The 27377-nt window shown below is 43.6% G+C and overlaps 1 protein-coding gene across 5 annotated transcripts in view; it reads right to left on the reverse strand.

Annotated features, from left to right (window-relative positions):
- Positions 1-910: 910 nt before the first annotated feature.
- RUBCN (rubicon autophagy regulator) overlaps positions 911-27377 on the reverse strand; it is a 42461-nt gene continuing 15994 nt past the window's right edge. For 3 of the 5 annotated variants that reach the window (XM_075861817.1, XM_075861816.1, XM_075861820.1), the window contains 17 exons: positions 25154-25260; positions 20693-20846; positions 19004-19462; positions 18041-18085; positions 16139-16222; positions 14606-14721; positions 14277-14472; positions 13907-14008; positions 11481-11535; positions 11179-11311; positions 10297-10442; positions 9831-9895; positions 8440-8678; positions 8291-8352; positions 8021-8174; positions 6287-6377; positions 911-6051 (listed from right to left, as the gene is read on the reverse strand). In XM_075861817.1, the coding sequence (XP_075717932.1) occupies positions 5891-6051; positions 6287-6377; positions 8021-8174; positions 8291-8352; positions 8440-8678; positions 9831-9895; positions 10297-10442; positions 11179-11311; positions 11481-11535; positions 13907-14008; positions 14277-14472; positions 14606-14721; positions 16139-16222; positions 18041-18085; positions 19004-19462; positions 20693-20846; positions 25154-25260 (2369 nt within the window). In that variant the 3' untranslated portion in view covers positions 911-5890. The remainder of the gene's footprint in view (positions 6052-6286; positions 6378-8020; positions 8175-8290; positions 8353-8439; positions 8679-9830; positions 9896-10296; positions 10443-11178; positions 11312-11480; positions 11536-13906; positions 14009-14276; positions 14473-14605; positions 14722-16138; positions 16223-18040; positions 18086-19003; positions 19463-20692; positions 20847-25153; positions 25261-27377) is intronic. The other 2 variants (XM_075861819.1, XM_075861818.1) reach the window with 1 other exon arrangement.

Here is a 27377-nt window from a genome sequence, read left to right on the forward strand (position 1 = left end):
GAGGCACGGCCCGTCAACTATATTTACAGGCAGTAGGAGCAGAGGTGGAGCACTGAAGAGCTCATGAAACATCCGCCGGGCCCACTGCCTGTAAACGTAGTTGATGACACGCTCTCTCTCTTCTCCTTCAGAAGTGCTGGCTGAGTAATGACACGGAATGTCACAGGAAATTAAAAGTTTACTCTGAATGTGGTCACGTGACCGCTAATTAGAAGTAGCCATTCCAAAAATAAAAAGACATTATATTAGAAAGTTAATTGTACGTCACCTTAGGTTAACATATAAATAAAATGCATTCCTGGTGAACACCTTTAAGGAGGCTGTATAAAACTAGAAACCCATGGCTGCCTCCTTTAAAAAATAAATAGCGCTGTGTCAGGTATTGCAGCTCATTCCCACAGCGCATGTTAACAAAACTCCCCCATAGGGTGATTTCACTCACCGTTGTTTGGAAAAACGCTTTTTTGTGTGGTGGTTTTACTTTTTTTTTGTTTGGAGAAGCAAAAAACATTGCGCTAACATCTGGCCACAAAGTCCATAAACTGCTTTTTTGTTTGTGGTGTTTTTTTGGGTCAGCGGCACTTTTCCCAAAACACAGCATACTCTAAGCATGGCGTTAACTTATGGGCTTCTCCATAGGACTTATAAAACGCTCTTTTTTTTCAGCATGTTACAAATGTAATAAATACAAAAATGCCACCAAAAAGGCTTGCAAAAACAAAAAACACTTGACATTCATGCAGGATAAAATGTGTGACGACCATACAAGTTATTTTCTGTCCTGATTTTATGTCCACACGGCTGTTGTAAAGCAAATCTCTGGTATAGCCTTTTGGGCATTGGTACTTTTACTGCATTTCTTGCCACACTTGCATATTACAGCCACTTTAAAATGAACTTCATCACGTAATGTTTATTCAGGACGGATTTATTTTCCAATCATTCTGTGCAACGGCTTTAATCATCATAATACAATTGGAGCAATCACTATTTACATCATCACCACATATTTTCAGTGTAAAGATTTAGGCCCACATTTATCAATATATTAAAACCTTTTTTTGGCACCTTTTACTTCAAAATAGTGTCTAATCTGCGGTGTGCCACATTTGTTAACCATTTGCACCATGCACGTCCGTTTCTAAAACAGCAGTGAAAAGTGGGCGTGGCTTACGGCTTGGCCAGGATATAGACACGCGTATGAAATACTAAAACGCAAAAGGAAGGTCTTCACACAGCCTGGTGTATAAAAAGTTAGTCATTTGCATGTTGTGACAGATTTAGCAAATAAGGTACATTGTTGTGAATTCGTTGCAACGCATGTCGATTAAAAAAAATTAAGCTTTAACTTGGATATTGGCTAAAATAATTTGATAAATGTGGGCCGTTTAGTCGTCATTACGATCTAGATGCTGGTTTATTTAGCTGGAGTCTGTGGCACAAGCGCAAAATGCGTGTTTCATGGAGTGTGTAGACAGTGAAGAGCCAACTCACTCAAAGTCCCGGGTCGGCAGTGGTCCTTTAAAAAAAAAGTGCTAATTTTTAATCACTAGCAGATAACCAGTAATAAAATGCAGAGATTGGTCTTGTAAAAGAGCGGGAAATAGGATTTTACTATAATACAATAGCATGTAAGTCTGTAAGTGGGGCCTTCTTCATTATCGTCGCATGCTGCACGACTTTAAAAGGGATTGGCCCCTTTATGTATACTATATCCAAATATGTGTTAAGCATTAAAATAGGCGACTTACGAATACATTTTTAGTTGTTTTTCAGCCCGCCTCTGTCCATAATATGGCCGCAGATAGGAGGTTGTGGATGGATGTGTCTCTTCATGTGTTTTATGTCCCTAATGTCCCGATTGTGGAGGAAACCAGTGGACAGACGTCTCTCGTCACACATCCCTTCATCTGCTGCCATATTATGGACGGACCGACGTGCTGTTGGAGAGAAAAATATATAAACCAGGGGATACGGCTTCAGAGATAGCAAGAACGTTGCAAAGCTTCTAAAAAGAATATTAAAAAGCTAGACAACTTACAAACACACATTTGGAAATAGTATATTTAATAGTATCCCTTTTGGATAGGACTTTTTTCAACCGTACCAACTTTGTAAATGGCCAATCCCTTTAACCACTTAAAATTAGGTTTCTTCTCAGATTGCCCAAAAAATTAAAACTAGAGCAAGTGGATGCAGTTTTTCTAACCCCCTCACATGCAGCGGTCGTAAAAGCAACACAAACGTTAAAGGGGATTGGCCAGGATTAGAAAAACATGGCTACTTTCTTCCTAAAATAATGCCACACCTGTAAATAGGTTGTGTGTGATATTCCAATTTGTCACATGCACTTTAAATGTGTATTCAGATGGTGCGGTTAAAACAGCCTAAAAAAATCTGAAATCTGCATGAAATTTTTAACACAATTTTATGCGTTTTTCAATGTGGTTGCATATATTTTTATTTTCTGGTGTTTTTAACTGCACCACATCATCATAATATACCCTACGGCCAGGGCTACAACTAAACTTTTTGTAGGACTACATAATTGATTTTAAATATTGATCTACAGCTGAAGTCAAAATGAATACATTGAGTTGCATTTAATCTCGGACTGCAGCTAACGTTCAATAGTTAAAGTTAATTATGCAGAACTACAAAAAGTCTAGGTGTAGCTCTGGCCTAAGGGTATATTCACACAGTGTGGTTTTGCCGAATGGCAGAAAACCACACCAAAAAATGTGCGCTTTTGCCGTGATTTGACAAATTGCAGCATTGCACAGTTTTTGGCCGTGCAGAAAAACCCCAACATGAGAAGACACCCTAAGGCCCCATGCACACGGCCTGCAATTGTGGGCACCACCGGACGCATTTTTTGGACTGTGCTCCCATAGATAGTATGGGAGCACGGCCCGTAAAAACAGACATGCTTCATCATTCCCGGCACAGACACCCATCCGTAGCGATACGGAGAGGTGTCCGCGGTCAATAGACCTGCATGGGGCCTAAGGCCGGATTCCCACGTAGCGTAAACGCTGTGGAATTTGCACAACGGAATTGTTTGCAGAAACCCCGCAGCATTTACAGTAGCAGCAAAGTGGATGAGATTTAGAAAAGCTGACGTCCACGCTGCGGAAAAAAAAAAAAATTGACCTGCGGTGCGGAATTTAATATCGCAGAATGTCAATTTATGCTGCGGGTTTTCCCCGTTGAATTCAATGGGAGGCAAAACCCGCAACAGAAAGCCAAGGGTTGCAACTTTTGCAGCGTAATCGCAGCAATTACGCTGCAATAATCGCAACTCCGGAAAAAAAACAAACAAAAAACATACTTACCCAGAATGCCCTCCTCCTTCCTGCAGTCCAGCCTCCTGGGATGATGTTTCATCCCATGAGACTGCTGCAGCAAATCACAGGCTGCGGAGGCCGGACTACGCACAAAGAAGAGGGAGGGGGCAAGTATGGACATTTCTTTTTTCTTTTGTTTTTTTAAGCGCTGCTTTCCACAGAAGGTGCTGCGGGTTCCAGGACGGATACACTGCACAGTCTTTATGCAGCGTATCTGACCCGTGGGAACCCGGCCTTATGGAGCTGAGCCACAATACGAGACACAACCCATGGACTGGTGTGGCACCACTTGTGAAAGTAAGCAGCCATGTTCTTCTAAACCTGGACAACCCCTGAAGTCATAGTATGGTTAGAATTGCCGAGGACATTGTGGGAGTTCTGCATCCAAGCCCGCTTTTAGATTTCCTTACAGGATGCAGCTTTTCTACTCATTTAGACCCTTTTTTTCCTATTCCCTTTGGGGATTAACTTATGCGCATGTAGGTGGAATTTGGATATTTGTACACGACCTCACAAACGTAGTGCCACAAGAGAACTGCTGCCAGAGAAATGTCCCACTAGCAGTTCTAATAATCCCTGATCCTGCACTAATGCATGTTCTTCTCAGCCTAATGTGCACCTTTCATGTAACATGGGAAGACTATAAAAAGGTTTAAGTGGAATGAAAATGCAAGATGAAAAAAATTATATTTAAATCGTATTATTATAGCCATAAACAATAAGTAAGGTCTAGTACTACAATTAAACATACTGATCTGATGCTATTCATGTGGAATATTCGTGACTACAATACATTTGTCCTATATTAAAAAGAATATTGCAACTACCTTCAATCACCACAAGGGGATGCTGTTAGACAAATATTTTTTAGAGACTATTTAGTCCAACTTATGTAAAGATTTATTTTTTTCTTTCCTATAAAATGATCTGCCCGTTGTACAGACATAGTGAATGTATTCGTTTAGCAAGTGCTTGAGAGATGCCTCTGAATATTAACGGTCTGATGAATAAACATTGCAAATACTATAGCATTTACATGAGGAATGACACTTCTTGCGGTCAAAATTTCTACAGTACACAGAACATTCATGTGGCGTACATGGTGCACAGTCTTTATCGGACGTGTGTTACTGTACTGAAGAGATACTCCTAGACCTTCAGTGTAAACTATAAGTGAAGCATTAAGAACTGCACTGATGCCTTCACACCAACAAGTTAGTCCGGCTCAAGTGCAGGGAGGTGTATAGAAGAGCGTCCATGAGCTGCCTTTTTACATAGAACATATTAGGGACTCTCCACCTGCATCTCTCATACAATCTACTGGAAGATCATTTACACACAAGTTATCCCCAACAAGACTCCAGCTAAATAAGCGCCTTTACATATCCATTAGGAAAGTGCACATACTTAAATAACATAAAACAGACGAGATGCTGAACACTTGAGACATATCAATACTGGAGTTGGGATTACAATCAGTTAGTACATTAGTGCAATACAGTCGGACGCTCAGGTGACCCAAGGACCTCAAGGTAATGTCAGTTCAATATTATTAGATCTTTGCTCTCCAAACACAGTTTGGAAAATAAGGTTAATATAAGCTTCACTTGCTCTCAGCAGCTTTTCTTCAGTTATGTACATAGAATGTTCAAGAACTTCTTAGGTAAATAACTCCCAGCATGCAATGCTAGAAGCTGACTGGAAAAGCAGAAGGGAAACTGATGGGTCAAAGGCAACTAGGATTACTAAACCTGTTGTGTCTTGTGGCAACTGCCCAGACAACATAAAAATCTAGAATACCAAGGATATTAGTTATGACTGAAATTGCATTCTGTCTAGTTACGCCCTGGAAAAATACAGAGCTCATCGAGATAAAGCACTGCTTGTGCAGCCTACACGAACCGAGATATGGCTAAAGAAAGGATATGAACCGTTGTGTAATGTCCTTAACCTGCCTACTCTATAGATTAGTTCACAGTCCTTCCGTAGATGGTTTGGTCACTACTGTCATACAACTGGGCTGTCAAAGTTACCAAGTCTACATGTGACCTCATGGAAACGTTTCTCTTCTTCCATGAAACTTTAAAAGCACATAATAGGTCGCTGCGTTCCAGTCGTCCGTCATCTCACAATCAGGACCTCAGCCGCCTTTACAGTCATAGTTCAACTATCCAATAGTAACGCCTCATGCACACGACCGAGTCCAGTCAATGATCCGAGGAAAGATAGGACATGTTCTATCTTTCCTCGGATCGGAGACTCGGACCAATTTTCACGGACCCGATTCACCCGCTAAAGTGAATGGGTCCGTAAAGGCCATCGGGTCAAAAACGGCCCGAGTGGCACAACGGTCGTGTTCATGAGGCATTACTTGTATGGAAAATGTATTATGAGAAAATGGAATAGCAGCTCATTTGAGAATAACCTTTCACAATGTCCAAGCTGCAGTGGAATGTACCGGATGACCCCTCCGAATAGGCCTACGAGTTTTCCACGTACACCTCGTTTTCTACCCTTTATTCTGACTCTGCATGGCAATCCAGTCATTCAGGATTCTTCTCCTGTGAGGTTTCCTCTTCTTCCTGTTCAGAATTGTACGACTCAAGACTCTGTCTGGCCATTTGATCTCTCCTCGCCCGTAACCGTTCACATTTTGGGCAATGGTCGGAACGGAAGCAATGCTTGTGATAACAGGCCTTACATTCTGAGTGCAGACAGAGAAAACGAGAGGAGATTTATAGTACCATTAGTCATCAGAAAACATTAACCAGTTACTCGCTCCCCACATATGATAACCCAAATAATTATACTGCAAAGTAGGAGTTCAATGTCAAGAAAGGTTTGTAGTGAGGGCTGTACAGTTTTACGCTCACACAGACATTAGAAAAAGGTTTATGCCCTTCTTGCATATAAACTGGCATCTATTTGGTAGCACATACCTTCACACCTTCGGCACTTTACCAATTCGAAAGGGAAGATGATGTCTTCGCTCTGACAGAATTCACAAATAAAGCCCTTTGCTTGGCACAACTAGTGAACAAGAGATAAGCAGACAATGGCTTGAAAGATTGCAAGATCCCCTTACAGATATACCGTCATGCCACTTAACGTGTACCCCCAGCCACAACAGCTAATGAAAAATTATTTTGTCTGTGTCCCTCAAGCTTAAAAGGGGTTAACCGGTTTCAGCACATTAATGTAATTTTTTTGTATAATTAAAAAGTAATACAATTTCCCAATATACTTGCTGTATTAATTCTGCACGTATGTAATATCTCTGCTTGCTGTTATTCAGTAGAAACATTCATGGTTTACTTCCAGTGGATAAAATTCTGTCTCGTGATGATCACACACGTGCTGGGAACGTTGTTATGCATACTGTAACGAGCCGTGCACCTGTGTGTCCATCACATGACCAGGACAGGAAGTAAATAGTGAATGTTCCTACTCAATACCAGCATGCTGAGATCTTGGAAACCGTGAGAAATACAGAAAGTATATTGGAAAATTGGATAACTTTTAATTATACAAAAAATAATAATTTGCTGAAACAAGACAACTTCTAAACTGAATAAACATCACTGATTCATTTTGCACTTTTACGTGTCTGAGCAAATATAGAGTTCTGTGCACACCCCCTTACATTTCCAGACATCTAAAATGCTTGCCAAGTGGGCAGTCTATGAGGAGGTTTGCCCAAACTTCTACACCAAGTTTCCCTGCCCTTCTCCGCAGAGGTCTAAGGAGCCTCCAATCACAGGCCTGGGAGCGTCCCCAAAGAACGTTCTGCAGCCATGGTCTCAGGAATATGTGCAGACCTCCCCTCCGAGATCCTAGCCTAGACTACTGTATGACACCACGGCTTTGAGTACCTCCTGCAGACATAAATCTAGCCACAAGCAAACTTGTATGGGATAATGAACACAACACCAAAGTTGAGTTGGGGGTAACGCAATGGGGTAATTTATCTAAATTAGTTTAAGATAAGAGTAAAGCAGTTGCCTACGGCAACCAATCAGGTGGCTGATTACATTTTCCAGTAGGCCTTTGAAAAATAAAAGCGGAAATAATTTGTTGCTATGGGCAACTGCTCAAACTTTCCCCCTGCAATAAGAATCTATTGTGTTCCAACACTCTTACTTTTTCTGAATTTGCTTGAATTGTTTTGTAAACACTTTAATAGGTTATACGGGACTTTCAAAAGTCAGCAGCAGGGCAGTGAATTGTGTAAAGTAATAATCATATACTCAGCCCCTGAAGTGCCCCCTGCTGCAGCGCGGAGGACCCGCTCTCCGCTATTCCGGTTTTGGATGCTCCTGCAGTGGTCATGTGCTGTTCAACGATCACGTGATGCTGCAGACAAATCGCTGGCCTCCGCTGTTATAATGCCATGAACAGCACGTGATCGCTGGGGCCACCGAATTACTGCAGCGGCAAGTGACTATTGAATGGCACATGACCACTGCATGAGCTTCCAGGACTAGAGCGGTTGCAAACGGGGCTGCAATGCTGGAGCGGGGAGCACTTTAGGGGGCGAATATCTGCTAGTTTTCTATTTTATACCATCCCCTGCATTACCCCTTAACAAGCTTGTGTAACACGGAGATAAATCTAATGCTCCTTTCTAACTCCGATATAAATGATAGTCTTTCTTATAGATCAGAAATATTTACCATGCATTTCTCCACATGGAAGGTTCCAAGCCTCACTAATTCTTTCAGTCGTGGCACCAATTCCCCCTTCTTTATTGCAATAAGGTCATTCAAGGAGAGTAGATGTAAGTCTTCAGTCAGGTGTCCTGGGACGCCGTCATACAATTCCAGTATACTGTGATGGAAGAAAGATTCGGAAATTGTAAGTACTAACTAGTTTTCTTATTTTAAAGCTTTCAGCACTTGAACTATAAACCCCCCTCCCCAAAGAATTGAAAGGTGGACTCTCACCCTTTGGCCAGTCTACAGGTCTTGAACATGTTTTTCAGGTGCACCAGTTGGATTCGTAATAGCTGTAAACATAACCAATAAACAATCTTGTTAAAATTCCCCCTGGGTTATATGTCCAGGTTACAATATTACGAAGACCTGACACCTACCCGGACTTGCTCCAGAGCCTTCACCTTCTTGTACATTGCATTATTGATATCATGCAGGTTAAAGAGCGGGTCACTCCAGATCTTGGTAAGCAGGTCCTTGGAGAAGTTACTGACATAATATTTGCTGAAGTCCCATTTTCGTAAAATTCGGCCAGGGATAACACACTGGGCATTCTCATGGCAACACTGGCAAAAATATTTACCTAGGTACTCACAGTACCGGAGCCTTTTAATGTAATCTGTTGAGAAAAATAAAAGGTGATTAAATTAGGCGATTCTGAATGCAGGCGATGTTAACACTACATTTTGGCCCAATGTTTAGCGTGTGCGTCTAAAAATCTTTGGACGTACACGCTAAACGTGTCTACAGGGCTCCATTGGCCCGACAAGGAGGCAAAAAAGAGCATCCAATAACTTTAATGATGTATACATTAAACGGATACCATTATAGTCTGTAGACGACATATGCGTTAAACGGATGCCTAATAGTGGCACCTGTCACCTATAAACTAGGACAGGGTCATGAGATGTAGATGTTTACACTGTATGACCTACATCAGTGCTTCTTAAACTGGGGAGACAGACCACACCCGTGAGGCGCCCCCTAGTTGTTGTTCCTACAGAAGTGATCATATGCTGCACAGGTCTCTCTCTGGCTGCAGCATTCCCTAGTTTAGTAACATAATTAAACTACTTTAATACTTATCTTAAAAGGAACTTTTTTATTTTATCCCTGCTCGAATATATTGTTGGTAGGTAGGTTTGCAAATAACTTCCAGAATGTCACGTGACCCGTTATACATTCTTCCGTTACCCACCGCAATCACGTGCCATTCTGGCTTCATGTGATCGATCTTCCAAGCCCATAATACACTGCCTAAGTACTTCCGCTCATCCATGATGTCCCTTTCTAGTGCCTGCTAAAGCCGCAGTCGTCAGAATGCATGCACCGGTTTTCGCCTGCACCGTTGCGCGCATGCGATGTGAAAAAGAGAGAGTGAGCACAACAAAAGTGTTTTTTTCACGCGATTCTGCGGCCGTGTACGTGACAAATCTTTTACGTTATTATTACCACAGTGCGCCTGCGCAAATGGGATGTACGTGTCTACTCAGTAGTGGGTGTTTTTTGAAACCAGGACTCTACTTACTGGGTGGGCTACAGTAGGCAGGTACACAGTGTAGTTGGGCAAGACACCAGAAAAGCGGAGAGGTGAACTGGGCATGGCTTAAAGTCCCCAGTAGAAATTGGGATTCCCTGACCTATATGGTACGAACAGAGGCAATTAAAAAAAAAAATGCTGCAAAGGCTTTTTCTAGAAGTTGTTGTCGTCAATCAAGGCGGAGCTTGGAACTCAACAAGAGAAGAAATGGGGATATTGCATGTCACTTACCAGCCTCAATTCTAATGCCACAGCCAGCACATCTGTAATTCTGCTTGGTGACTGACACTTTTTTCCTGTTAAAATAGAAGGCCAGACATAAGCAGTGGCTAGACATAAGCAGTGGCTAGACATAAGCAGTGGCTAGACATAAGCAGTGGCTAGACATAAGCAGTGGCTAGACATAAGCAGTGGCTAGACATAAGCAGTGGCTAGACATAAGCAGTGGCTAGACATAAGCAGTGGCTAGACATAAGCAGTGGCTAGACATAAGCAGTGGCTAGACATAAGCAGTGGCTAGACATAAGCAGTGGCTAGACATAAGCAGTGGCTAGACATAAGCAGTGGCTAGACATAAGCAGTGGCTAGACATAAGCAGTGGCTAGACATAAGCAGTGGCTAGACATAAGCAGTGGCACAGGGTCACGCTTACCCCCCCCTCCTTCCCCATAAAGCTACAATTTCAAGCCATACATACGTGGGAGCTGTGTGGATATTGAAGATGATCTGCGGTCTTGGAGGTGCCCATTCCAAGTTCCCACGAACACGAATACGTAGCTTGTATATATCAGCATGTTCTCCATCATCTGGTGAAATTGGCATGGAATCTGGGATTGGCAAGAGCTAAAGCAAAGAGCAGCTCTTCTTAATAATTGTATGAACATGTATAGCACAACGACGTTATAAAGCAGGTGTTAACCTGACTGTCCACAAAAAGGTTTACTAACTCTACATAATGCAGCGGTTACAGTCGAAGAAAAAAAATAAATGACGTCACATTCTTACATTGGCTGGTAATGTAACGTGTCATAGCCGTGTAATGGGCAAAGTTTCTGGTTACATGACTCTATGGCCAGTTAGTGGAATGCTAAAAACCTCTGCATCACTAGACTCCGGTACATACAGCTTTAGTTTACTAGCCAGACTTTTTCCCTTTTTATGCATTTTTAAAGGTTTCTGGACAGTCTGATAGAAATGAAGCGCTGGATATCATCAGATTGAGAAGTGTACAGCCAATATTATTAATACTTTACCAATTCACAGGAAATGCAAGCCAGATTTTCGTTATTTCTAGGTCCAGGGTGATATAGGGACAGAACGCCCCCCTCCCCTTCCAATGGAACAGTATTCTACAACCCTTCCATGTTGCTGTACTACAGACTTGGTATGTCCATTTCATACAGAAGACCGATGTAAGTGATTTCAGCGTTTCTCATTGCATTTTGTACCCTCTCTCTGCCCAGACACTCCATTTATGTTAGTTGTATTTCACTTTTGCTATGACACTGTATAGATTTGGTGGTCTACTACATGGTCCAACTGAGTAGGACTTCTCGGTGATCGTTTTTTTCATCCATACCTTTTGGGGAGCATCATGTTCTGGTACCAGCCACTCCAGCTCAGAAGCAGCTGGTAACTGCATGCCCTCAAACTGTTTCAGCAGACCCATAGCAACGGCTTCAGCAGAGTTGGAGTGCAAGAAGGAGTAAGATCTGAGAGTCAATGAAAGGGAGAACTAAGTACATAGGCTTTTACATTTTTTTTTAAATAGTGCATATACTTGTTCCAAATGCACAAAAACACAATGACAAGTTTCACGTTTTCTGGAAAAGAGCCTATCCATGTGTCAGTAGCCGTATAAGAAGCATCATTTACACTCACATGGACTCCGAGCTGGGCACAGGCGGACAGTTTGTGGACTTTCTGCTGTCTGCATCTAGATAAGAACATAATATAGCAATATTACACGAGTATATTAACCAGTTGAGGTACATACCTAATAAAACAAGTGTACTTTTATGATTACATCTCTGGGGACAATAGGCCAGCTTTTATATAGCCTATAAGTAGAATTTTTCTGCGACAGTTTCTTAACACTAATCTTATATCATCCAGGACCACACACGTGCAAAGGGCTTGTTTAATATATCTCACACACACGCACGCAAAACGTCAAGAATGCTTCAGATTAAAAAAAATAAAAAATTCCACTTTTACACAGCAGTATTCAGGATCAGTATTTGGAAGCCAAAACCAGAAGTGGAAAATAAAAGAGAAAAAGTACAATGAAAGATTTGTACCTCCATGTTCCACTCCAGGTTTCGGCTTCTAATTTCTGACCAAAATACCAATAATATGTGGAAGAGAACAAAAAGCGAGGGGGCCCGTCAGCCTGTACGTCAGCTGCGGTTCCACAATATCTCTTCACAGCAAACAAGATTAATACCTGAGAGCAGAGACGCCACTGAGACAGAGACGCCACTGAGACGCAGAGACGCCTAGACATTACAATCAGGTAATGGCCATCCTTACCATCTGTGTAATACAGCAATGAGTTACACCACAGCACAGGAAAATGACACTTTTCTGTCATGTTTACTCCTTGTGTTGTTCAGGTTAGTTTTGTACCGTCATGGCAGAGTGTACTTTAAACATGGACATCTCTAAGATGTCCATGAGGGGTTAACATACAACCCAATAAAAGCCCACCTCACCTCGGAAGTTTCTAGAGGCTTTCCACAGACGGTTGTGCACTGCAATGTAGGGTAATTCTGCAGCTCTAGATGTATTTAGAATGCTTTGAGCTCCCATACACAGACCGAGATTTTCCTCACAAGGCACCGTTCACATGTACATCTGTGTAATGGGTGATGGAGATCTTACCAATGCCACAATTCAACGCGCACCTGTTTAGATCAGGTCATATCTAGCAGAGGGATCATTCAATTCTACATGTGACTAAAACTGGCCATACATTCCAGTTGTCTGTCGGCCGAACGCCATACAAATTAGATAGTCGACCGGTCCAGTCAAAGTCAGCAGGTTCGGCTGACATACATCTAATGACATATAAACTTCTTAAGCTGGCCATACACAGATAGGACACCAGCTTGGTGAAAACGCCTCAAGAAAGGGCATGTTGCTTTTTTTTTTTTTACCACGAGCGGACAAAAAATGCTCAGGACAAAAAACACCTGACTCCCATTGAAACCAATAGGAGGAGATTTGGGGCGTTTTTTTGGTGCCGATTCCAACGCGGTTTCCATGTCATAATCGGCGCCAAAAAAACTCTGCGTGAACAGGGCCTTAATGGCATCATAAAACACCTGCATTATGCAGAGAGAAGTTCGACAAGGTCAGCTCCACAGGCGCCCCCTAGTTGTTGTTTCTACAGAAGTGATCATATGCTGCACAGGTCTCTCTCTGGCTGCAGCATTCCCTAGTTTAGTAACATAATTAACTCCTTTAATGCTCATCTTAAAGGAACCTTTTTATTTTATTTTATCCCTGCTCTAATATACTGTTGGTAGGTAGAAATGGTATTTTAGCTTTTGTCAGGAGATTGATCCGAACTCCGCTTGGAAAAGCCAAAACTAGAATCCCAAAAAAAACACAATTACCCAGCCATCCAGTTGAGAAGAAATCAGGTTTGTTCTACCTGCTTAAAGGGGTTGTTCACTTTCAGCAAATTAATGTTGTTTTTTTGTATAATTAAAAGTTATACAATTTTCCGATATACTTTCTGTATGAACTCCTCACAGTTTTCAAGATCTCGGCTTGTTATTTTTCAGTAGGAACATTCATTATTACTTCCAGTGGATACAATTCAGTCCATAGTCATGTGATTCTAAGACCACAGGAAGTAAACAATGAAGGTTCTTACTAAAACCGCGAGGAATTTATACAGAAATGATATTGAAAAACGTGGTAACTTTTAGTAGTACAAAAAAAATTACAAAAAATAAAATGAATTTGATAAGTGACCAACCCCTTTAAAATCAGTGTTTGCTTAAATTATGGCCTTATCTCTATAAGAAAAAAAATTATTCATGTAGTTCACAGTATGGCAGAAGCATTTCCATGGACGACTACACCATTATACATGGCGTCACTGGGTCAATGACATGGCAAGCTCGATCTTACATAGGTCCACAAGTTTCATGAGTATAGGTTTAATAAAAATATAAAACTATAGGTGATTGGAACGTGTCCATTTATAAAAACTATTCCCTATGTATGGAGACGCTAGAATCCCGCTAGTACTGATGAGTTCTGTAATACTGCTGTACATGGTACAAATAAAGTACCTTTGATTTCACATTGATCCACCTCCTCTACAGAGCCAGTGTCAGACAGACGCGTTGAGTCGTGTGAACTTATTTGGGAACTGCTGTCCGTCACACCAAAACCTGTAAGAGAAAACCGTAAGGAAAGCCTTAAAAATATCAGAACATTTCTTGTCTGTACAATAAAATCACCAGCCACGGCATCTTCGCTATGGCTCTAGTAATAGCAGGATCAGCATCACGTACAGCTAGACAGAAATCAACACTCTCCCTCCGATCTAAAAATTATTCGATTTTCATTGTCAAACATTTTTTACTACAGAAGAGTATAGACTTTTTTTTTTTTAATACAACAAATAATTTTCTTGCTGCAATATTTAAGATTGCTTACTGCTCGATTGCTCATCGTTACTGGGCGTCTTAAGAGTCCGGATCTGTTGTCGGCGTAGACGGATCTTTTGCTTTAGTTCCCGGATCTCGCGATCACTGTCTTCTTCCTCCTCCTGAAGCTCACGGCTCCTCAGGTTACATTTCATGAGCTCAATAGCTGCGATCAGAGACTCTGAAATGCTGAAGTGAGCATTCTCCTGCACCAAGAGAACAGCTTGGATAAGATAGAGGACAGGCTATTCAAAATGAATAAGCAAAACCTACAACATCAGTGACGCAACGGGATTTTTAAGAGAGGAAAAACAACATGGACAAATGTTTCCTCCGTACCTTCTCTAAGTCAGCACAGCTCCCAAAATCCTGCTCAGAAAGATAACTGATCAACGACTGGCCCTCTGAAGGCCTTCTAAATATTCCATCTGTGGCGTTAAAGTACTGGGAGCAGTCTGTAAAACCAAGAAAAAAGGGATGTAATACAAATTCACTGTTGTGATGGTCTGGAGAGCCACAAGTGAAAATAATGTAAGCCGCTAGTGAAGAAAAGAGGATAAGAAATGTGTAGAGATAGACGGCTAAAAAAAAGGAGGAGAATGCAAGAAGTTGAGAATGTAGAAAAAAAAAAAAAAAAGGGATGAAGCAACAGGTCTGCAGAAGCCAAAAGTTTTTTTCACAGGATATAGCATTGATAGCCCATTCATCAATGAGTGATCGGTGGGAGCCCTACCCACGCTGCCCTAAGGTCTCCAGAAAGCCAGGAGCACAATACTCAATGGAGCACCATGGTCCTTTCACTGCAGTACGAGACACAGGGCTGCTCTCGTCCATGCGTCTGTATCAGGTACTACAACCTACCCTTATTCATGGATATGGGTCTCAGCTGCAGTAATACCAGACAAACCTGTATGGACATGGACGATGCGGTGTTAACACTGCTGTCCACTGAGTGCCGCGGCTCTCTCTTTTTACTGATCCTGGGGGTAACATCCTGCACCGATCAGCTATCCTAAAGATAGACCATCAATGTTATATCCCGCAAAACCCATTTCAGATGCAGTGCAGGGTTTATAGGTTTTTGAGGTGCATCAGAAACCTCAGTAGTACAAATTGTTTAAAGGATTATTCCCAGAATCAAAAATTACTTTTTGATCCCTAGGACCACCCACCGTTTTTGGAAACGGGGGTCCTGAACTAAAACCTCCTCACCGTACCCCCCCTGTAGTGAGGAGGAACTTGAACGTAGCTCAAGCATATGCCCACTGCTCCATTCAAAGATCTACAAGAATGGCAGGAACAGCTGAGCGCTGTACTCTGCACTTTCCGTCATTCCCGATCGCCGCTCCATTCCGTGTCCTCCTCACTGCGGTCAAGCAGGAAAAATAGGAGGTTCGGGACACCCGTTCTCGGTATCGGTGGAGTGTCCCAGTTATCAGACAATTATCACCTATCCTGCGGGTAAGGTGATACGTTTTGATTCCAGTACAACCACTAACATCCCAGAGATAATAAAAACACAAGAATGTATCAGTTATCTGCTCCTTGGCCGCCATATGCATACAGGCTATCATGTGAGCGAGGAGTTCTGGTCTTGTCACCCATGGGCCTCGTTCTTTATTGCAAGGCCGCTGCTAAAATGTATTCAACCCACCGCTTACCAAACATTATTATTCACCTGAGTAACTACAATAGGAAACGTTTAACTGCATTAGGATGGATAGATGGACTACCTCAATGTGATTCCTCCGAAAGTAGAGCATGACCAATGCAATCTTAAAACTAGAAAAGCATATTCAGAAAACCAGAGATCAATGAGTTAACCACTAGTTTAAAAAAAAAAAGTTCTTGCCAGAAAACCAAACTACTTACCATATTCTATAGAAAGGGAGTTGGGAGCATTAGTTCTTCCATGAAATGTATTATTGTTTCTCCTGGAAATATCTCCATGGGATTCTATAGTGAAAGAGGGGGGGGGGGGGTGTTAGGTACCGGAGATATATAATGCATTTTATCACACCATATTGCACATGAACATAGCTAATAAAACCAAATTAAAAAAAAGAACGGCCGACTAAATAAGATGAGGAGTGATGAGAAGAGCATTCTTATGGAGGAAATCTAAATATAAATCACGTCAGTGCTTGAAAATAAAACCAAATGAAAAGGTCTGATGCAAATAAAACTAAACAACTTTATATTATACTTAGAGATACAACCGAACAATACAAATAGGGAATCTACAGGAGTAAAGCATTTACTGTAACAACGCATGCAAAACAAATACAAGGGTGATGAAAGCAAAAGCACTGGTCCAAAATGGTTTGTACATTGCTTTCTATGATACAATGATTAAACAGAGCACCCGATGTTAGTTTATGTGTCTCCTGCAATCTAGTCATCAACCCTACTATCAAAGAGAACGGCTCCAGTGCTGCTAGATTTATCACATTGTAACGGTTTATTCCGCAATAAAAACCCGGCTTTTACATGAACTACTTCACTTATGAGTCTACATTAATATATGCGGTAATTCCTTAAAAGGGTTTTCCCAAAATCCTAAAATGACTAATCCACAGGATAGGCAATAGTCTGATAGCTGGGGGCCCCACCGATCATGAGAACGGGGGCCACAAGCCCCCAGATCCTCCTCACTGCACTCTCAGCAGTGAGGAGGAGCTTGAATGTAGCGGCGGTCCAGCATGCCTCCACCGCTCCATTCGCGGTCTATAAGAATGACAGAAACAGCCGAGCTTGGTACTCGGCTGTTTTCATCATTCCCATAGACAATGAACGGAGCACCAGCACGCATGATCGACTGCTGCTCCATTCAACCTCCTCTTCACTGCTGTCAAGCAGTGGGACCCCCAGCGATCAGAAAATGATCAACTATCCTGTGGGTAATTGCTAATTTATGGATTTTGGGAATACCCCTTTTATATATGTAATAAGGGTCTAATATGTGAATCCACGGCTTCCCTGCAGCTCATGAGCAAACACGGGCGGTTATCTTAACTACTGCACCAGAGGCAGCCTACATTCCGAATTATATTGAATGGTTGAATATACAATCCTCTAATGTGTAAAGCTCTTGTGCACACCACATTTGTACTGTATATCCAACATATATACGCTGGAGAATCTCTGTGTGGGAATGTAATACACGTGACCACAAAGACAAGGGGCACAAGAGTAGCATTATATTTGCCTTTTCAGTAGTTCCGTTCTACACAATCATTGAAGAACAATTCTACGTTAAAGTGAACCAATGTTGTTACGTTACAAAAAAATTACCTTATACGTGTATTTGAAAAAGTCCCTCCTTGCCGGGGCTAAAAACAAAAGTATCCAAGTTCCCAAGGAGAAATGGTCACTTCTGATAATAATTTATACTACTTATTATTGAGGTTAACATATCAACAGTAAACTATGTGGTAGTCCATGTCCAAAGCAATAAAACGCCAGCGCTAGTGATATGGAGAGCAGAGTAATAAAATGTTTTGTGCCGCCGTGCATCAAGATACATTCTACAGTACAAGTTATCTAGTCTGACTACCAGCGCTCCAGCAAAAATCATTTCAATTTGAAATTTGCAAAAGTTTGGTTCCCATGTTTTTTCAGAATGAAGGTCACAATATAGGTTTTCCTGGACTATTGGGAGAATTCCAACATTTCCAGTAATCCATAAAAGCCAATAGGTCAAACAATTGGAATTTGTCTGTATAACCATTGTATCCGTATCACCAGTGCTTCAAGTGATAATAGATGCTGAACCTGCTACAGGATCCTCCATTATACTGGTGATATTCCGTTCACCTCCTAGTGTCAGCAGTCCAAGGTAAAGTAAGAAAATACATTACACAGTGCAAAAAACAACACAACAGTAAGGCCTCATGCACACGACCCGTAGCCATGTGCACGGCCGTGATTTTCGGGTCGGCCGGCTGCGGACTGTCAGCCGCGAGCTGCCCGCAAATCGCGGGCCATGCACATGGCTGCGGCCGTTATTTTCAATGAGCCCGGACCGCAGAAGACGGCCGTAATAAAACATGTCCGTTCTTTCTGCGGTGCGGGGCTCCCGGGCCATGCACGGACTGTAAAAACTACGGTCGTGTGCATGGCCCCATAGAAATGAATGGAGCCGTGGATTTTCGGGGGAATTGCGGCCGCAAAAGAACGTTCGTGTGCATGGGGCCTAAGAGGTCAATAACAAATATTTTACAGATTCTCCTTTCATAGATCCAAGAGACCCGAAATGGATAAATATATCACGATGTGCGAACTGGACTAGATCAATGTGGTTTACCCCTTCACGACTGCCATACGTCTATATACGTTCTAGCTGCCGATGCCCCGTGCAGCGCAAAACAGTCTGTAGATAGCGCCACCTAAGCTCCCTCCAGCCGCGGAATCTCCGGCCTAATTGTTATAGAGCTCCACAGTGCATGTAATATATATTATATATATATAAAAAATTACAAAAAAGTATTTAGAATTTTTTGTGACTTTTCTGCTCATAATAAAAATGTAAAACACTGAATTAAACTAATCTAGAAAATGAAAGTCTCATAAGTCTTATAAAAACAAAGTAAAAATAGTTGTGATATTCAAAGCGGTTCCAAAGAGATTATCGTGTAAAGAAGTGCATATCACAAATGGAAAATTTGACCTGGACACAGGGGCATCAATGACCCTTGCTCTTGAAAGGGTTAATAAAGCTTAAAGAACTAAACTTACCCTGATTTTTTCCAATGGCTACATGGGTATCAGAGTGTGAGCGCATGTGGCTCTTTCGGATGTGGCTTGATCCATTAATTATTTGGCCCTCTGAGAAGCTGGAGCGGCGAGGGACAGCAAGCAGAGTGATACTTGGCAACGCTGGAGTTGGTACTGGAATCTCTGTTTTCTGGGAGCTCGGAAAGAAATGAGAACTACTGCTGCTCTGAGTAGAAGCTCTGCGGCTCATGTTTCCTATTGCCAGGTACTCTGGACCATCATCTGCCTCACTCGGCGGATCTTCTGGGCTGGCAGTCTCTTCACTGTGGCTGGTCATAGTGCTGATACTCATTTCACTTACAGGAGAAAAGGGCTCATGGGGAGACAAGTCTCTGGAGGGAGGGATGGACTCATTCACAGGCAGTGATACACACTCTTTATAGATGTTGTTATGCTGATCTACTACGTTGGAATGAAATCCTGAAAAAAAAAAAAAAAAGGAACATTGTAATTTAATTATAAATTTATTGAAAAAATCTGGTGTTACAAAAGAACACTGATGAGTGGGCTGTGTGGTCCAGGTCCTAATATTAGGCAGTACGTTCTACAGGGTAGCACTGAGTGCTTTGCCTAACCAAAGAACTAAGAGGAGTGATCAGACAGCTTCTCCTCCAACAGTAGCAGGTAGTGGCATCTTTGGCACAAGAGGAGGGACTTACTAAGAGAAACCACTGAATCAAGGTGATTAGTAACTTCCTGCTGGAAGGAGATAAAGCGCAACACGGCATGGAGGAAAGAATTTGCCGGTTGCTGACAATTACGGGGGCACTGTGGCTTTCACTGTAATGCAGGAGGAACTGGTACTGCTCACATTCTGCCGTGGTCATGACATACACGGCTTTTTTTTTTTTTTTACACAGTTGTATATACTGTATATTTTGCCAAAGACAAGCTTAAGAAAAAACAAAAACGTGTGCGACTCTGAAAATGCTTTGCAGCCCTCTCATGAAGTCAAGTCCGGCAACTAAGGCCCATTATGTGGTAGGTAAACCACCACTGCTTAAAGGGGTTTTTACCATATTCAATATTTATCCCCTAATCCAAAGGATAAGTGATAAATATGTGATCGGTGGTGGTCTGACCTCTGGGACCCACACCGATCTCAAAAATGGGCTTACCTTGCTGTCCCTCTGAGTCCCAAATGAATGGAGATAGCACTTTAGCCACCGCTACATTTGTTTCTATGGGGGTTGCCAAAAATGGTGTTTGGCAGCCCTATAGAAATGAATGGAGCAGTGACCCGAGAACGAGCAAAACCGCTCCATTCCTATAGGGCTCCCAGGAACGGCAAGGTAAGCCTGTTCTCGGGATCGGTGCGGGTCCCAGCAGTTCGACCCCCAGATATTTATCAACAATCCTGTGGAAAGGGGATAAATATTGATTATGGTAAAACCCCCTTTAAGAACATAAGTATAAAAGGAAACAGTCTAAAAGCAACAAAGCCTTTTAAGTTTCCACACAATATTATGAAGTGAATCATGATAAATCTCCATGACATAACCTTTATAGATTTAATATAACAAGTGGTGTTTGTAATTAACTTTCAGTAACTCGGTATAGGGTATCTTTAAGACCAGTATACAGTATATACACAACCACTAATGCCTTCCTTATGTCGTCAGTGTAGAGCCGCACCCGAACAGGTCATACCATTGCTGGGCATACTGGCTGGAACTTGCAGGCTGTTGTAGGAGCTATACATGGATTGATGTGGGTTTCCAGTGTATGGGATGAGTGGAGTAACTGGTAGAGCTGTAAGACTCAAACTTTTTCCTGAAATGGTGAATTCTCTTTTTCCAGCAAGCTAGAAAAATAAAACATACAGGTATTATAAAAGATGATCGATAGACATGAGCGATAGACAGATACCGTATTTTTTGGACGCAGTTTATATCTTAGAATCTATCTTTTATATCTTAGAATCGGTGCTGTATTCTCCTGCTGCGTCTTATCTCCTGAAGGCAAACAGATGCCAGGAGCAGGAGACTGAGCTCCGAAGGTCCTTGCAGCGCAGTGTAATGGCAGCAGCATGTCCTGTGCGGTGTAAAAGATCTCTGTGTTATCTGCTCACTGAACAGTCACATCCTAAAGCCTCATGCATAGGACCGCGTGCGCCGGCCGAGTCCCGTCAGTGATCCGAGGTAAGATAGAACATGTCCTATCTTTACTCGGATCGGATCATTTTTCACGGACTTGATTCACCCGCTAAGCGAATGGGTCCGTGAAGACTATCGGGTGCCACTCGGATGCCATCGAAGACGGCCTGAGTGGCACAACGGTCGTGTGCATGAGGCGTTACACACAGAGTTCTGTCATCTCACTGTTCAGTGAGCAAATAACACAGACATTCGTACACGCAGCACAGTAAATCTGTGCAGGTCCTGATCTGCAAGGACCTTCTAGCCACGCCCCCTCCTATGTACAGAGCAGCAAGAGGAGCAGATTCAACATTAACCCCTGCCTCTCCACACCTCTGATGTCTGGTGAGTTCAGGGGAGGGTGAGAGCAGTATAGCTGCCAATATCTTGTATTTCTGCCATCATTAAAAAAAATAAAAAAAATAAAAATAAAAAATGATAATGCCCCTTTAGTGCTCCCATACAGTATAATAATATTTAATATTATAATATATTACAACCCCTTGAAGGACACAGTATTTTGTCCTCTAATTGTGCCCACAGTATTACGCCCCTTGTAGTACCCCTGCACAGTATAATGTCCGCTTAGTGGCCCCCACGCAGTATAGTGCCCCCCTGTAGATTTTGCCATACAGCCTCCCTGTAGACAGTGCCATAATCCCCCACCTCCCCCTTGTAGACAGTGCCCCCAAACAAAAACAAAAATTGTACTCACCTAGGTCCCGTTCCCACGACGAACTGAGCTGCTCCACGACGGGATCCTTGCGTAGGACAGCGTGATCCTGTAGCCTAGTACCTTTTCGAACTCGAGGCAGCGCGGGAAAAATAAAATTTCCTATGGGCACCCCTACCAAAAATTGTTTTGAGAAAGACAGAAAAAGGCTAAAAACAAAAGCACTACACTCGTAGGGTATGTTCACACACGTTTTTTGTAAAGGAAAAAAAAATCTGCCTCAAAATTCCTTCAGAAATTTTGAAGCAGATTTTGTATTGACAGCGTTGTTTGACCTTTATTTTTTAAGTTTTTACTTAATCCGGTGAAGTTAATGCAAAAGACGCAGGCAAAAAAAAGCTCCAAAAGGGCACCACAGGTAGTTTCTGCCTCCTATTAATTTCAAATGGAGGTCAGAGGCAGAAACCACTTGAAGACCATCAGCCCACTACTACTCACAGATTCCCCTTGTAGGTAGCGCCACACAGCCCCCTTGTAGGTAGCGCCACACAGCCCACAGCCCCCTTGTAGGTAGCGCCACACAGCCCACAGCCCCATGGTACGTAGCGCCACACAGCCCACAGCCCCATGGTACGTAGCGCCACACAGCCCACAGCCCCCTTGTAGGTAGCGCCACACCGCCCCCTTGTAGGTAGCGCCACACAGCACCCTTGTAGGTAGCGCCACACAGCACCCTTGTAGGTAGCGCCACACAGCACCCTTGTAGGTAGCGCCACACAGCACCCTTGTAGGTAGCGCCACACAGCACCCTTGTAGGTAGCGCCACACAGCACCCTTGTAGGTAGCGCCACACAGAACCCTTGTAGATCGCACCCCCCCCCCCCTTCCTGTAGATCGCGCCATTGTAGCTACCTGAAGGAGCGGAATCCCCGTGTGGCTGGGGATTCCGCTCCTGGTGCACTCCGCTTGATTTCTCTGTCCATATATGGACAGTGACATCAGGGGAAACTCCTGAAGCGGAATCCCCGTCCACAGCATAGCCGTCGCGGCAACCGGGAATTCCCCTCCAGGAGAAGCTCGTCTGTGTCCATTTATGAACAGTGACGTAATTTGCTTCTCCTGGAGTGGAATCCCCGGTCACAGAGTCGGCAACGCTGTGGACAGGGATTCCGCTTCAGGAGTTTCCCCTGATGTCACTGTCCATATATGGACAGACACATCAAGCAGAGCGCTCCAGGTGCGGTATCCCCAGCCACACAGGGATTCCGCTCCTTCAGGGAGCTACAGTGGCGCTAGTAGATAGCAGAGCAGGGAGATACTTCCCTGCTCTCCTATAGTGCCATTGCTACCGCTGTAGCAGCTGTGCGACTGCTAGTGGCGCCACCACCCTCATGCCCGGTGTCGCCGCTATGGCTGCTACAGCGGTAGCGACGGCACTGAGTGAAGAAGCGCACGGGCGGAAAGGCGACTGATGAGTCGCCGGGCCCAGTAGCTTCTGAAACAAGCAGGGGAAGGGAGCCAGTGCAGCGCCCTCTTCCACCTGCTGGAGTGATGCGCCCTGTGCGAAGGAACAGGTCGCACACCCCTAAGGTCGGCCCTGGTTATGAGGCACTATGGCTGTCATCGTATTGGGGCACTTTGGGACCCTATCGTCTCAATATTACCCAGGAAATGTACAGTTCAAGGCAAAACCTTTTTATTCTCCGCTTTAATGCTACAATTTATGGCTGCATCTTATGGTCTAGTGCAGGGGTCTCAAGCACACGGCCCGCATGCGGCCCCTGGGGCTGTCATCTGCGGCCCGCGGGACACAGAGCCGCTAGTATCGGCTCTGCTCCGAGACTCTGGAATTCCCTGACATCGCTGTCCACATATGAACAGCGATGTCTGGGGCTTCCCCAGAGCCGGAGTCCCGAGCAGAGCGCTGGTGTCGGCTCTGCTCCGGGACTCTGTGGAATTCCCTGACATCGCTGCCCATATATGGACAGTGTGTCAAGGTCTTGCCCAGAGCGGAGCAGAGCGCTGGTGTCGGCTCTGCTCCGGGACTCTGTGGAATTCCCTGACATCGCTGCCCATATGTGGACAGTATGTCAGGGTCTTCCCCATAGCGGAGTCCCGGGCAGAGCGCTAGTATAGGCTCTTCTCCGGGACGCTGCGGAATTCCCTGACATATCTGCCCATATATGGACAGTGTGTCAGGGTCTTCCCCAGAGCAGAGTCCCGGGCAGAGCGCTATTATCGGCTCTGCTCCGGGACTCTGGGGAAGCCTCTGACATCGCTGTCCATACATCGACAATGATGTCAGGGGCTTCCCTAGAGCAGGAGTCCCAGTGATGTCAGGAGCACAGCTGGAGTCCCAGGAAGAGCCTACTAGCGCTCTGCCTGGGACTCCAGCTCTGGGCAAGCCCCTGACATCACTGGGGCAGCCTCTACAGAGGGCACTGTGGCCTTATCTACAGAGGGCACTGTGGCCTTATCTACAGAGGGCACTGTGGCCTTATCTACAGAGGGCACTGTGGCCTTATCTAGGGGTGTGTTGCATGATCCACAGAGGGCACTGCGGCAGCATCCACAGAGGGCACTGCGGCAGCATCCACAGAGGGCACTGCGGCAGCATCCACAGAGGGCACTGCGGCAGCATCCACAGAGGGCACTGCGGCAGCATCCACAGAGGGCACTGCGGCAGCATCCACAGAGGGCACTGCGGCAGCATCCACAGAGGGCACTGCGGCAGCATCCACAGAGGGCACTGCGGCAGCATCCACAGAGGGCACTGCGGCAGCATCCACAGAGGGCACTGCGGCAGCATCCACAGAGGGCACTGCGGCAGCATCCACAGAGGGCACTGCGGCAGCATCCACAGAGGGCACTGCGGCAGCATCCACAGAGGGCACTGCGGCAGCATCCACAGAGGGCACTGCGGCAGCATCTAAAAAGGGGCTGCCCAATCTTGACATGTGTGCTAACTGAGCCGCCGGACTGCATTTAGCGACACTTAAACGGGAAAGCTGGATTGTTGAAATAAGCACGTGGAGAAATATCTCAAATTTTAAACCTAGCGGTATTATTATAGCAATGTAGTATTATTATTATAGTAATATAGTGTTATAGTAGTTCAAATAACTAATTGATTAACAATAATTTTGTATTGTATCAAATTTGAAAGTAATGCGGCCCGTCAACTTCCCATTTTTTCTATATGCCGCCCACTTACCCGGCCGAGTTTGAGACCCCTGGTCTAGTGCGTAAAATACAGATATGAGAGAGAGAGATAGATATGAGAGAGAGATAGATACTCACCACTGATGGGTCAATTTGTGCCAGTAATCTGGGGTTATTCTGTTCAACAGCTTCTAGACACTGAAACATGGCGGTTACATGAGTGTCACTCAGCAGGAAAGCAGAATCTTGGGGAAAAACAAAAAAAAATGTTAACGTAACTTGACTATTTATTTATTTTAAACCAGATAGGGAAAATGGGCAAAATGGATTTAATTTTTTTCTTTCCGTTTTAAGGCTATAACTTTTTCAGACAAAAGGGCTTCAGCTATCAAAACAAATATGGAAAATTCTACCAAAATCTACAAAACATTTTTAAAGCAGAAAATGGCTTAAAATGGGAAACACGCTGCATAGTTCAGACGAGGCGTATTTAAACGCCACCGAATTCAATTACGCCACGTAAAAATAAGTCTCATAAAACAAAGGCATGTCACTTCTTGAGGCGTTTTACAAGCCGATTTTCAATTGACACTACAAAAAAAAAAAACGTTTTGAAAGTACGCCTCAAAATATTTAACCCCTTCCTGCACCTTGGCGTAAATGCACGTCCAGGTGAGCAGTAACTTCGCGCACCTGGGCGTGCAGTTACGTCCGCGCTTTAACAGTTAACCGCCGCGCGGCGCTACACCGCAGCGGCGGTTAACTGTGCAGGGTGTCAGCCCTGCTCTCCCCGTTGCCGATCAGCGGCCTGTCACCGCTGAAATCGGCAATTAACCCCTTCGATGCGGTGGTCGATTGCGATCACCACATCGAAGAGGTTTACAGCGGATCGGCAGCCCCCCACATGTATTTGCGGGGGCTGGCGATCCTTATCATGGCAACCAGAGGCCAGACAATGACCTCCGGGTTGCCATGTACGGAAGCCTCGGAGGATCAGCCTCCGGCCGGTCCTCCGATGCTTCCTGTCAGTGTGACAGTTACGTCACAATGACAGAACACATTACACTACGTGTGTAGTGTAATGTGTTCCAGCAGCGATCAGAGCTGCAAGTCTAAGTGTCCCCTAGTGGGACAAGTGAAAAAAGTAAAAAAAAGATAATAAAAATGTTTTTAAAAAGTGTAAAAATCAAAGTTAGAAGTGACAAACAAAGAATGCTTTTTTTCCTATAATAAGTCTTTTATTATAGGAAAAAAATTAACACGTTAAAAAAAAGTACACATATTTGGTATCGCCGCGTTTGTAACGACCCCAACTATAAAACTGTAATATTATTTTTCCCGCACGGTGAACACCGCGAAAAAAATAAACGAAAAACAGTGCCCGCATCACAATTTTTTGGTTACCAACCCTCCCAAAATATACAATAAAAAGTGATCAAAAAGTCGCATGTACGCCAAAATGGTACCAATACAAACTACATCCCGTCCCGCAAAAAAAAGCCCTTACAGCGCTTTTTTGACTGAAAAATAAAAACATTATGGCTCTCAGAATATGGTGACAAAAAATTATTTATTTTATAAAAAAGTGATTTTATTGCGCAAACGCTGCAAAACATAAAAAAATTATATACATCTGGTATCGCCGTAATCGTATCGACCCGCAGAATAAAGTATAACGGTCATTTATAGCCCAGGGTGAAGGCCATAAAAAAACGAATAAAAACATTGTCAGAATTTATGCTTTTTGGTCACCTTGCTTGCCAAAAAATGGAATAACACGTGATCAAAAAAAAATTCTGGTACCCCAAAATGGTACCAATGAAAACCTACAGATTGTCCCGCAAAGAATAAACCCTCACACAGCTCCGGTGGTGAAAAAATAAAAAAAGTTCTGGCTCCCAGAATATGGCGATGCAAAATGTGCAGTGTCCAAAAGCAGATAAGATCGGGCGCCATTTATCAGTGCGACACCGGTCACATATCTGCGGGTTATTATTTATTTACCCCATTATTATACCCTCTTATTATACCCTGATGTACCCCGCACAGATAACATATGCCCCCATCTTATAAACTGAAATACCAGCAAAACGCCAAACAGAACAACTACCAAGCTACATCTGCGCCCCAAAAGCCAAATGCTGCTCCCTCCCTTCTGAGCCCTGCAGCGTGCCTAAACACCAGTTTACGTCCACAGATATGGCATCGCTATGAGGTATTGGTCTTCAGTGGCACAAACTGGGAATAACATGTAGTGCACTAAAATGGCATATGAGTGGAAAATTGTAATTTTCACTCTGCACCATCCGCTGCACATTAACCCCTTCACGCACCACGACATAGCATGTCTTAGTGTGGGTGG

The sequence above is a fragment of the Rhinoderma darwinii genome, chromosome 4, assembly GCF_050947455.1.
Source record: "Rhinoderma darwinii isolate aRhiDar2 chromosome 4, aRhiDar2.hap1, whole genome shotgun sequence".
Taxonomy (NCBI): Eukaryota; Metazoa; Chordata; class Amphibia; order Anura; family Rhinodermatidae; genus Rhinoderma; species Rhinoderma darwinii.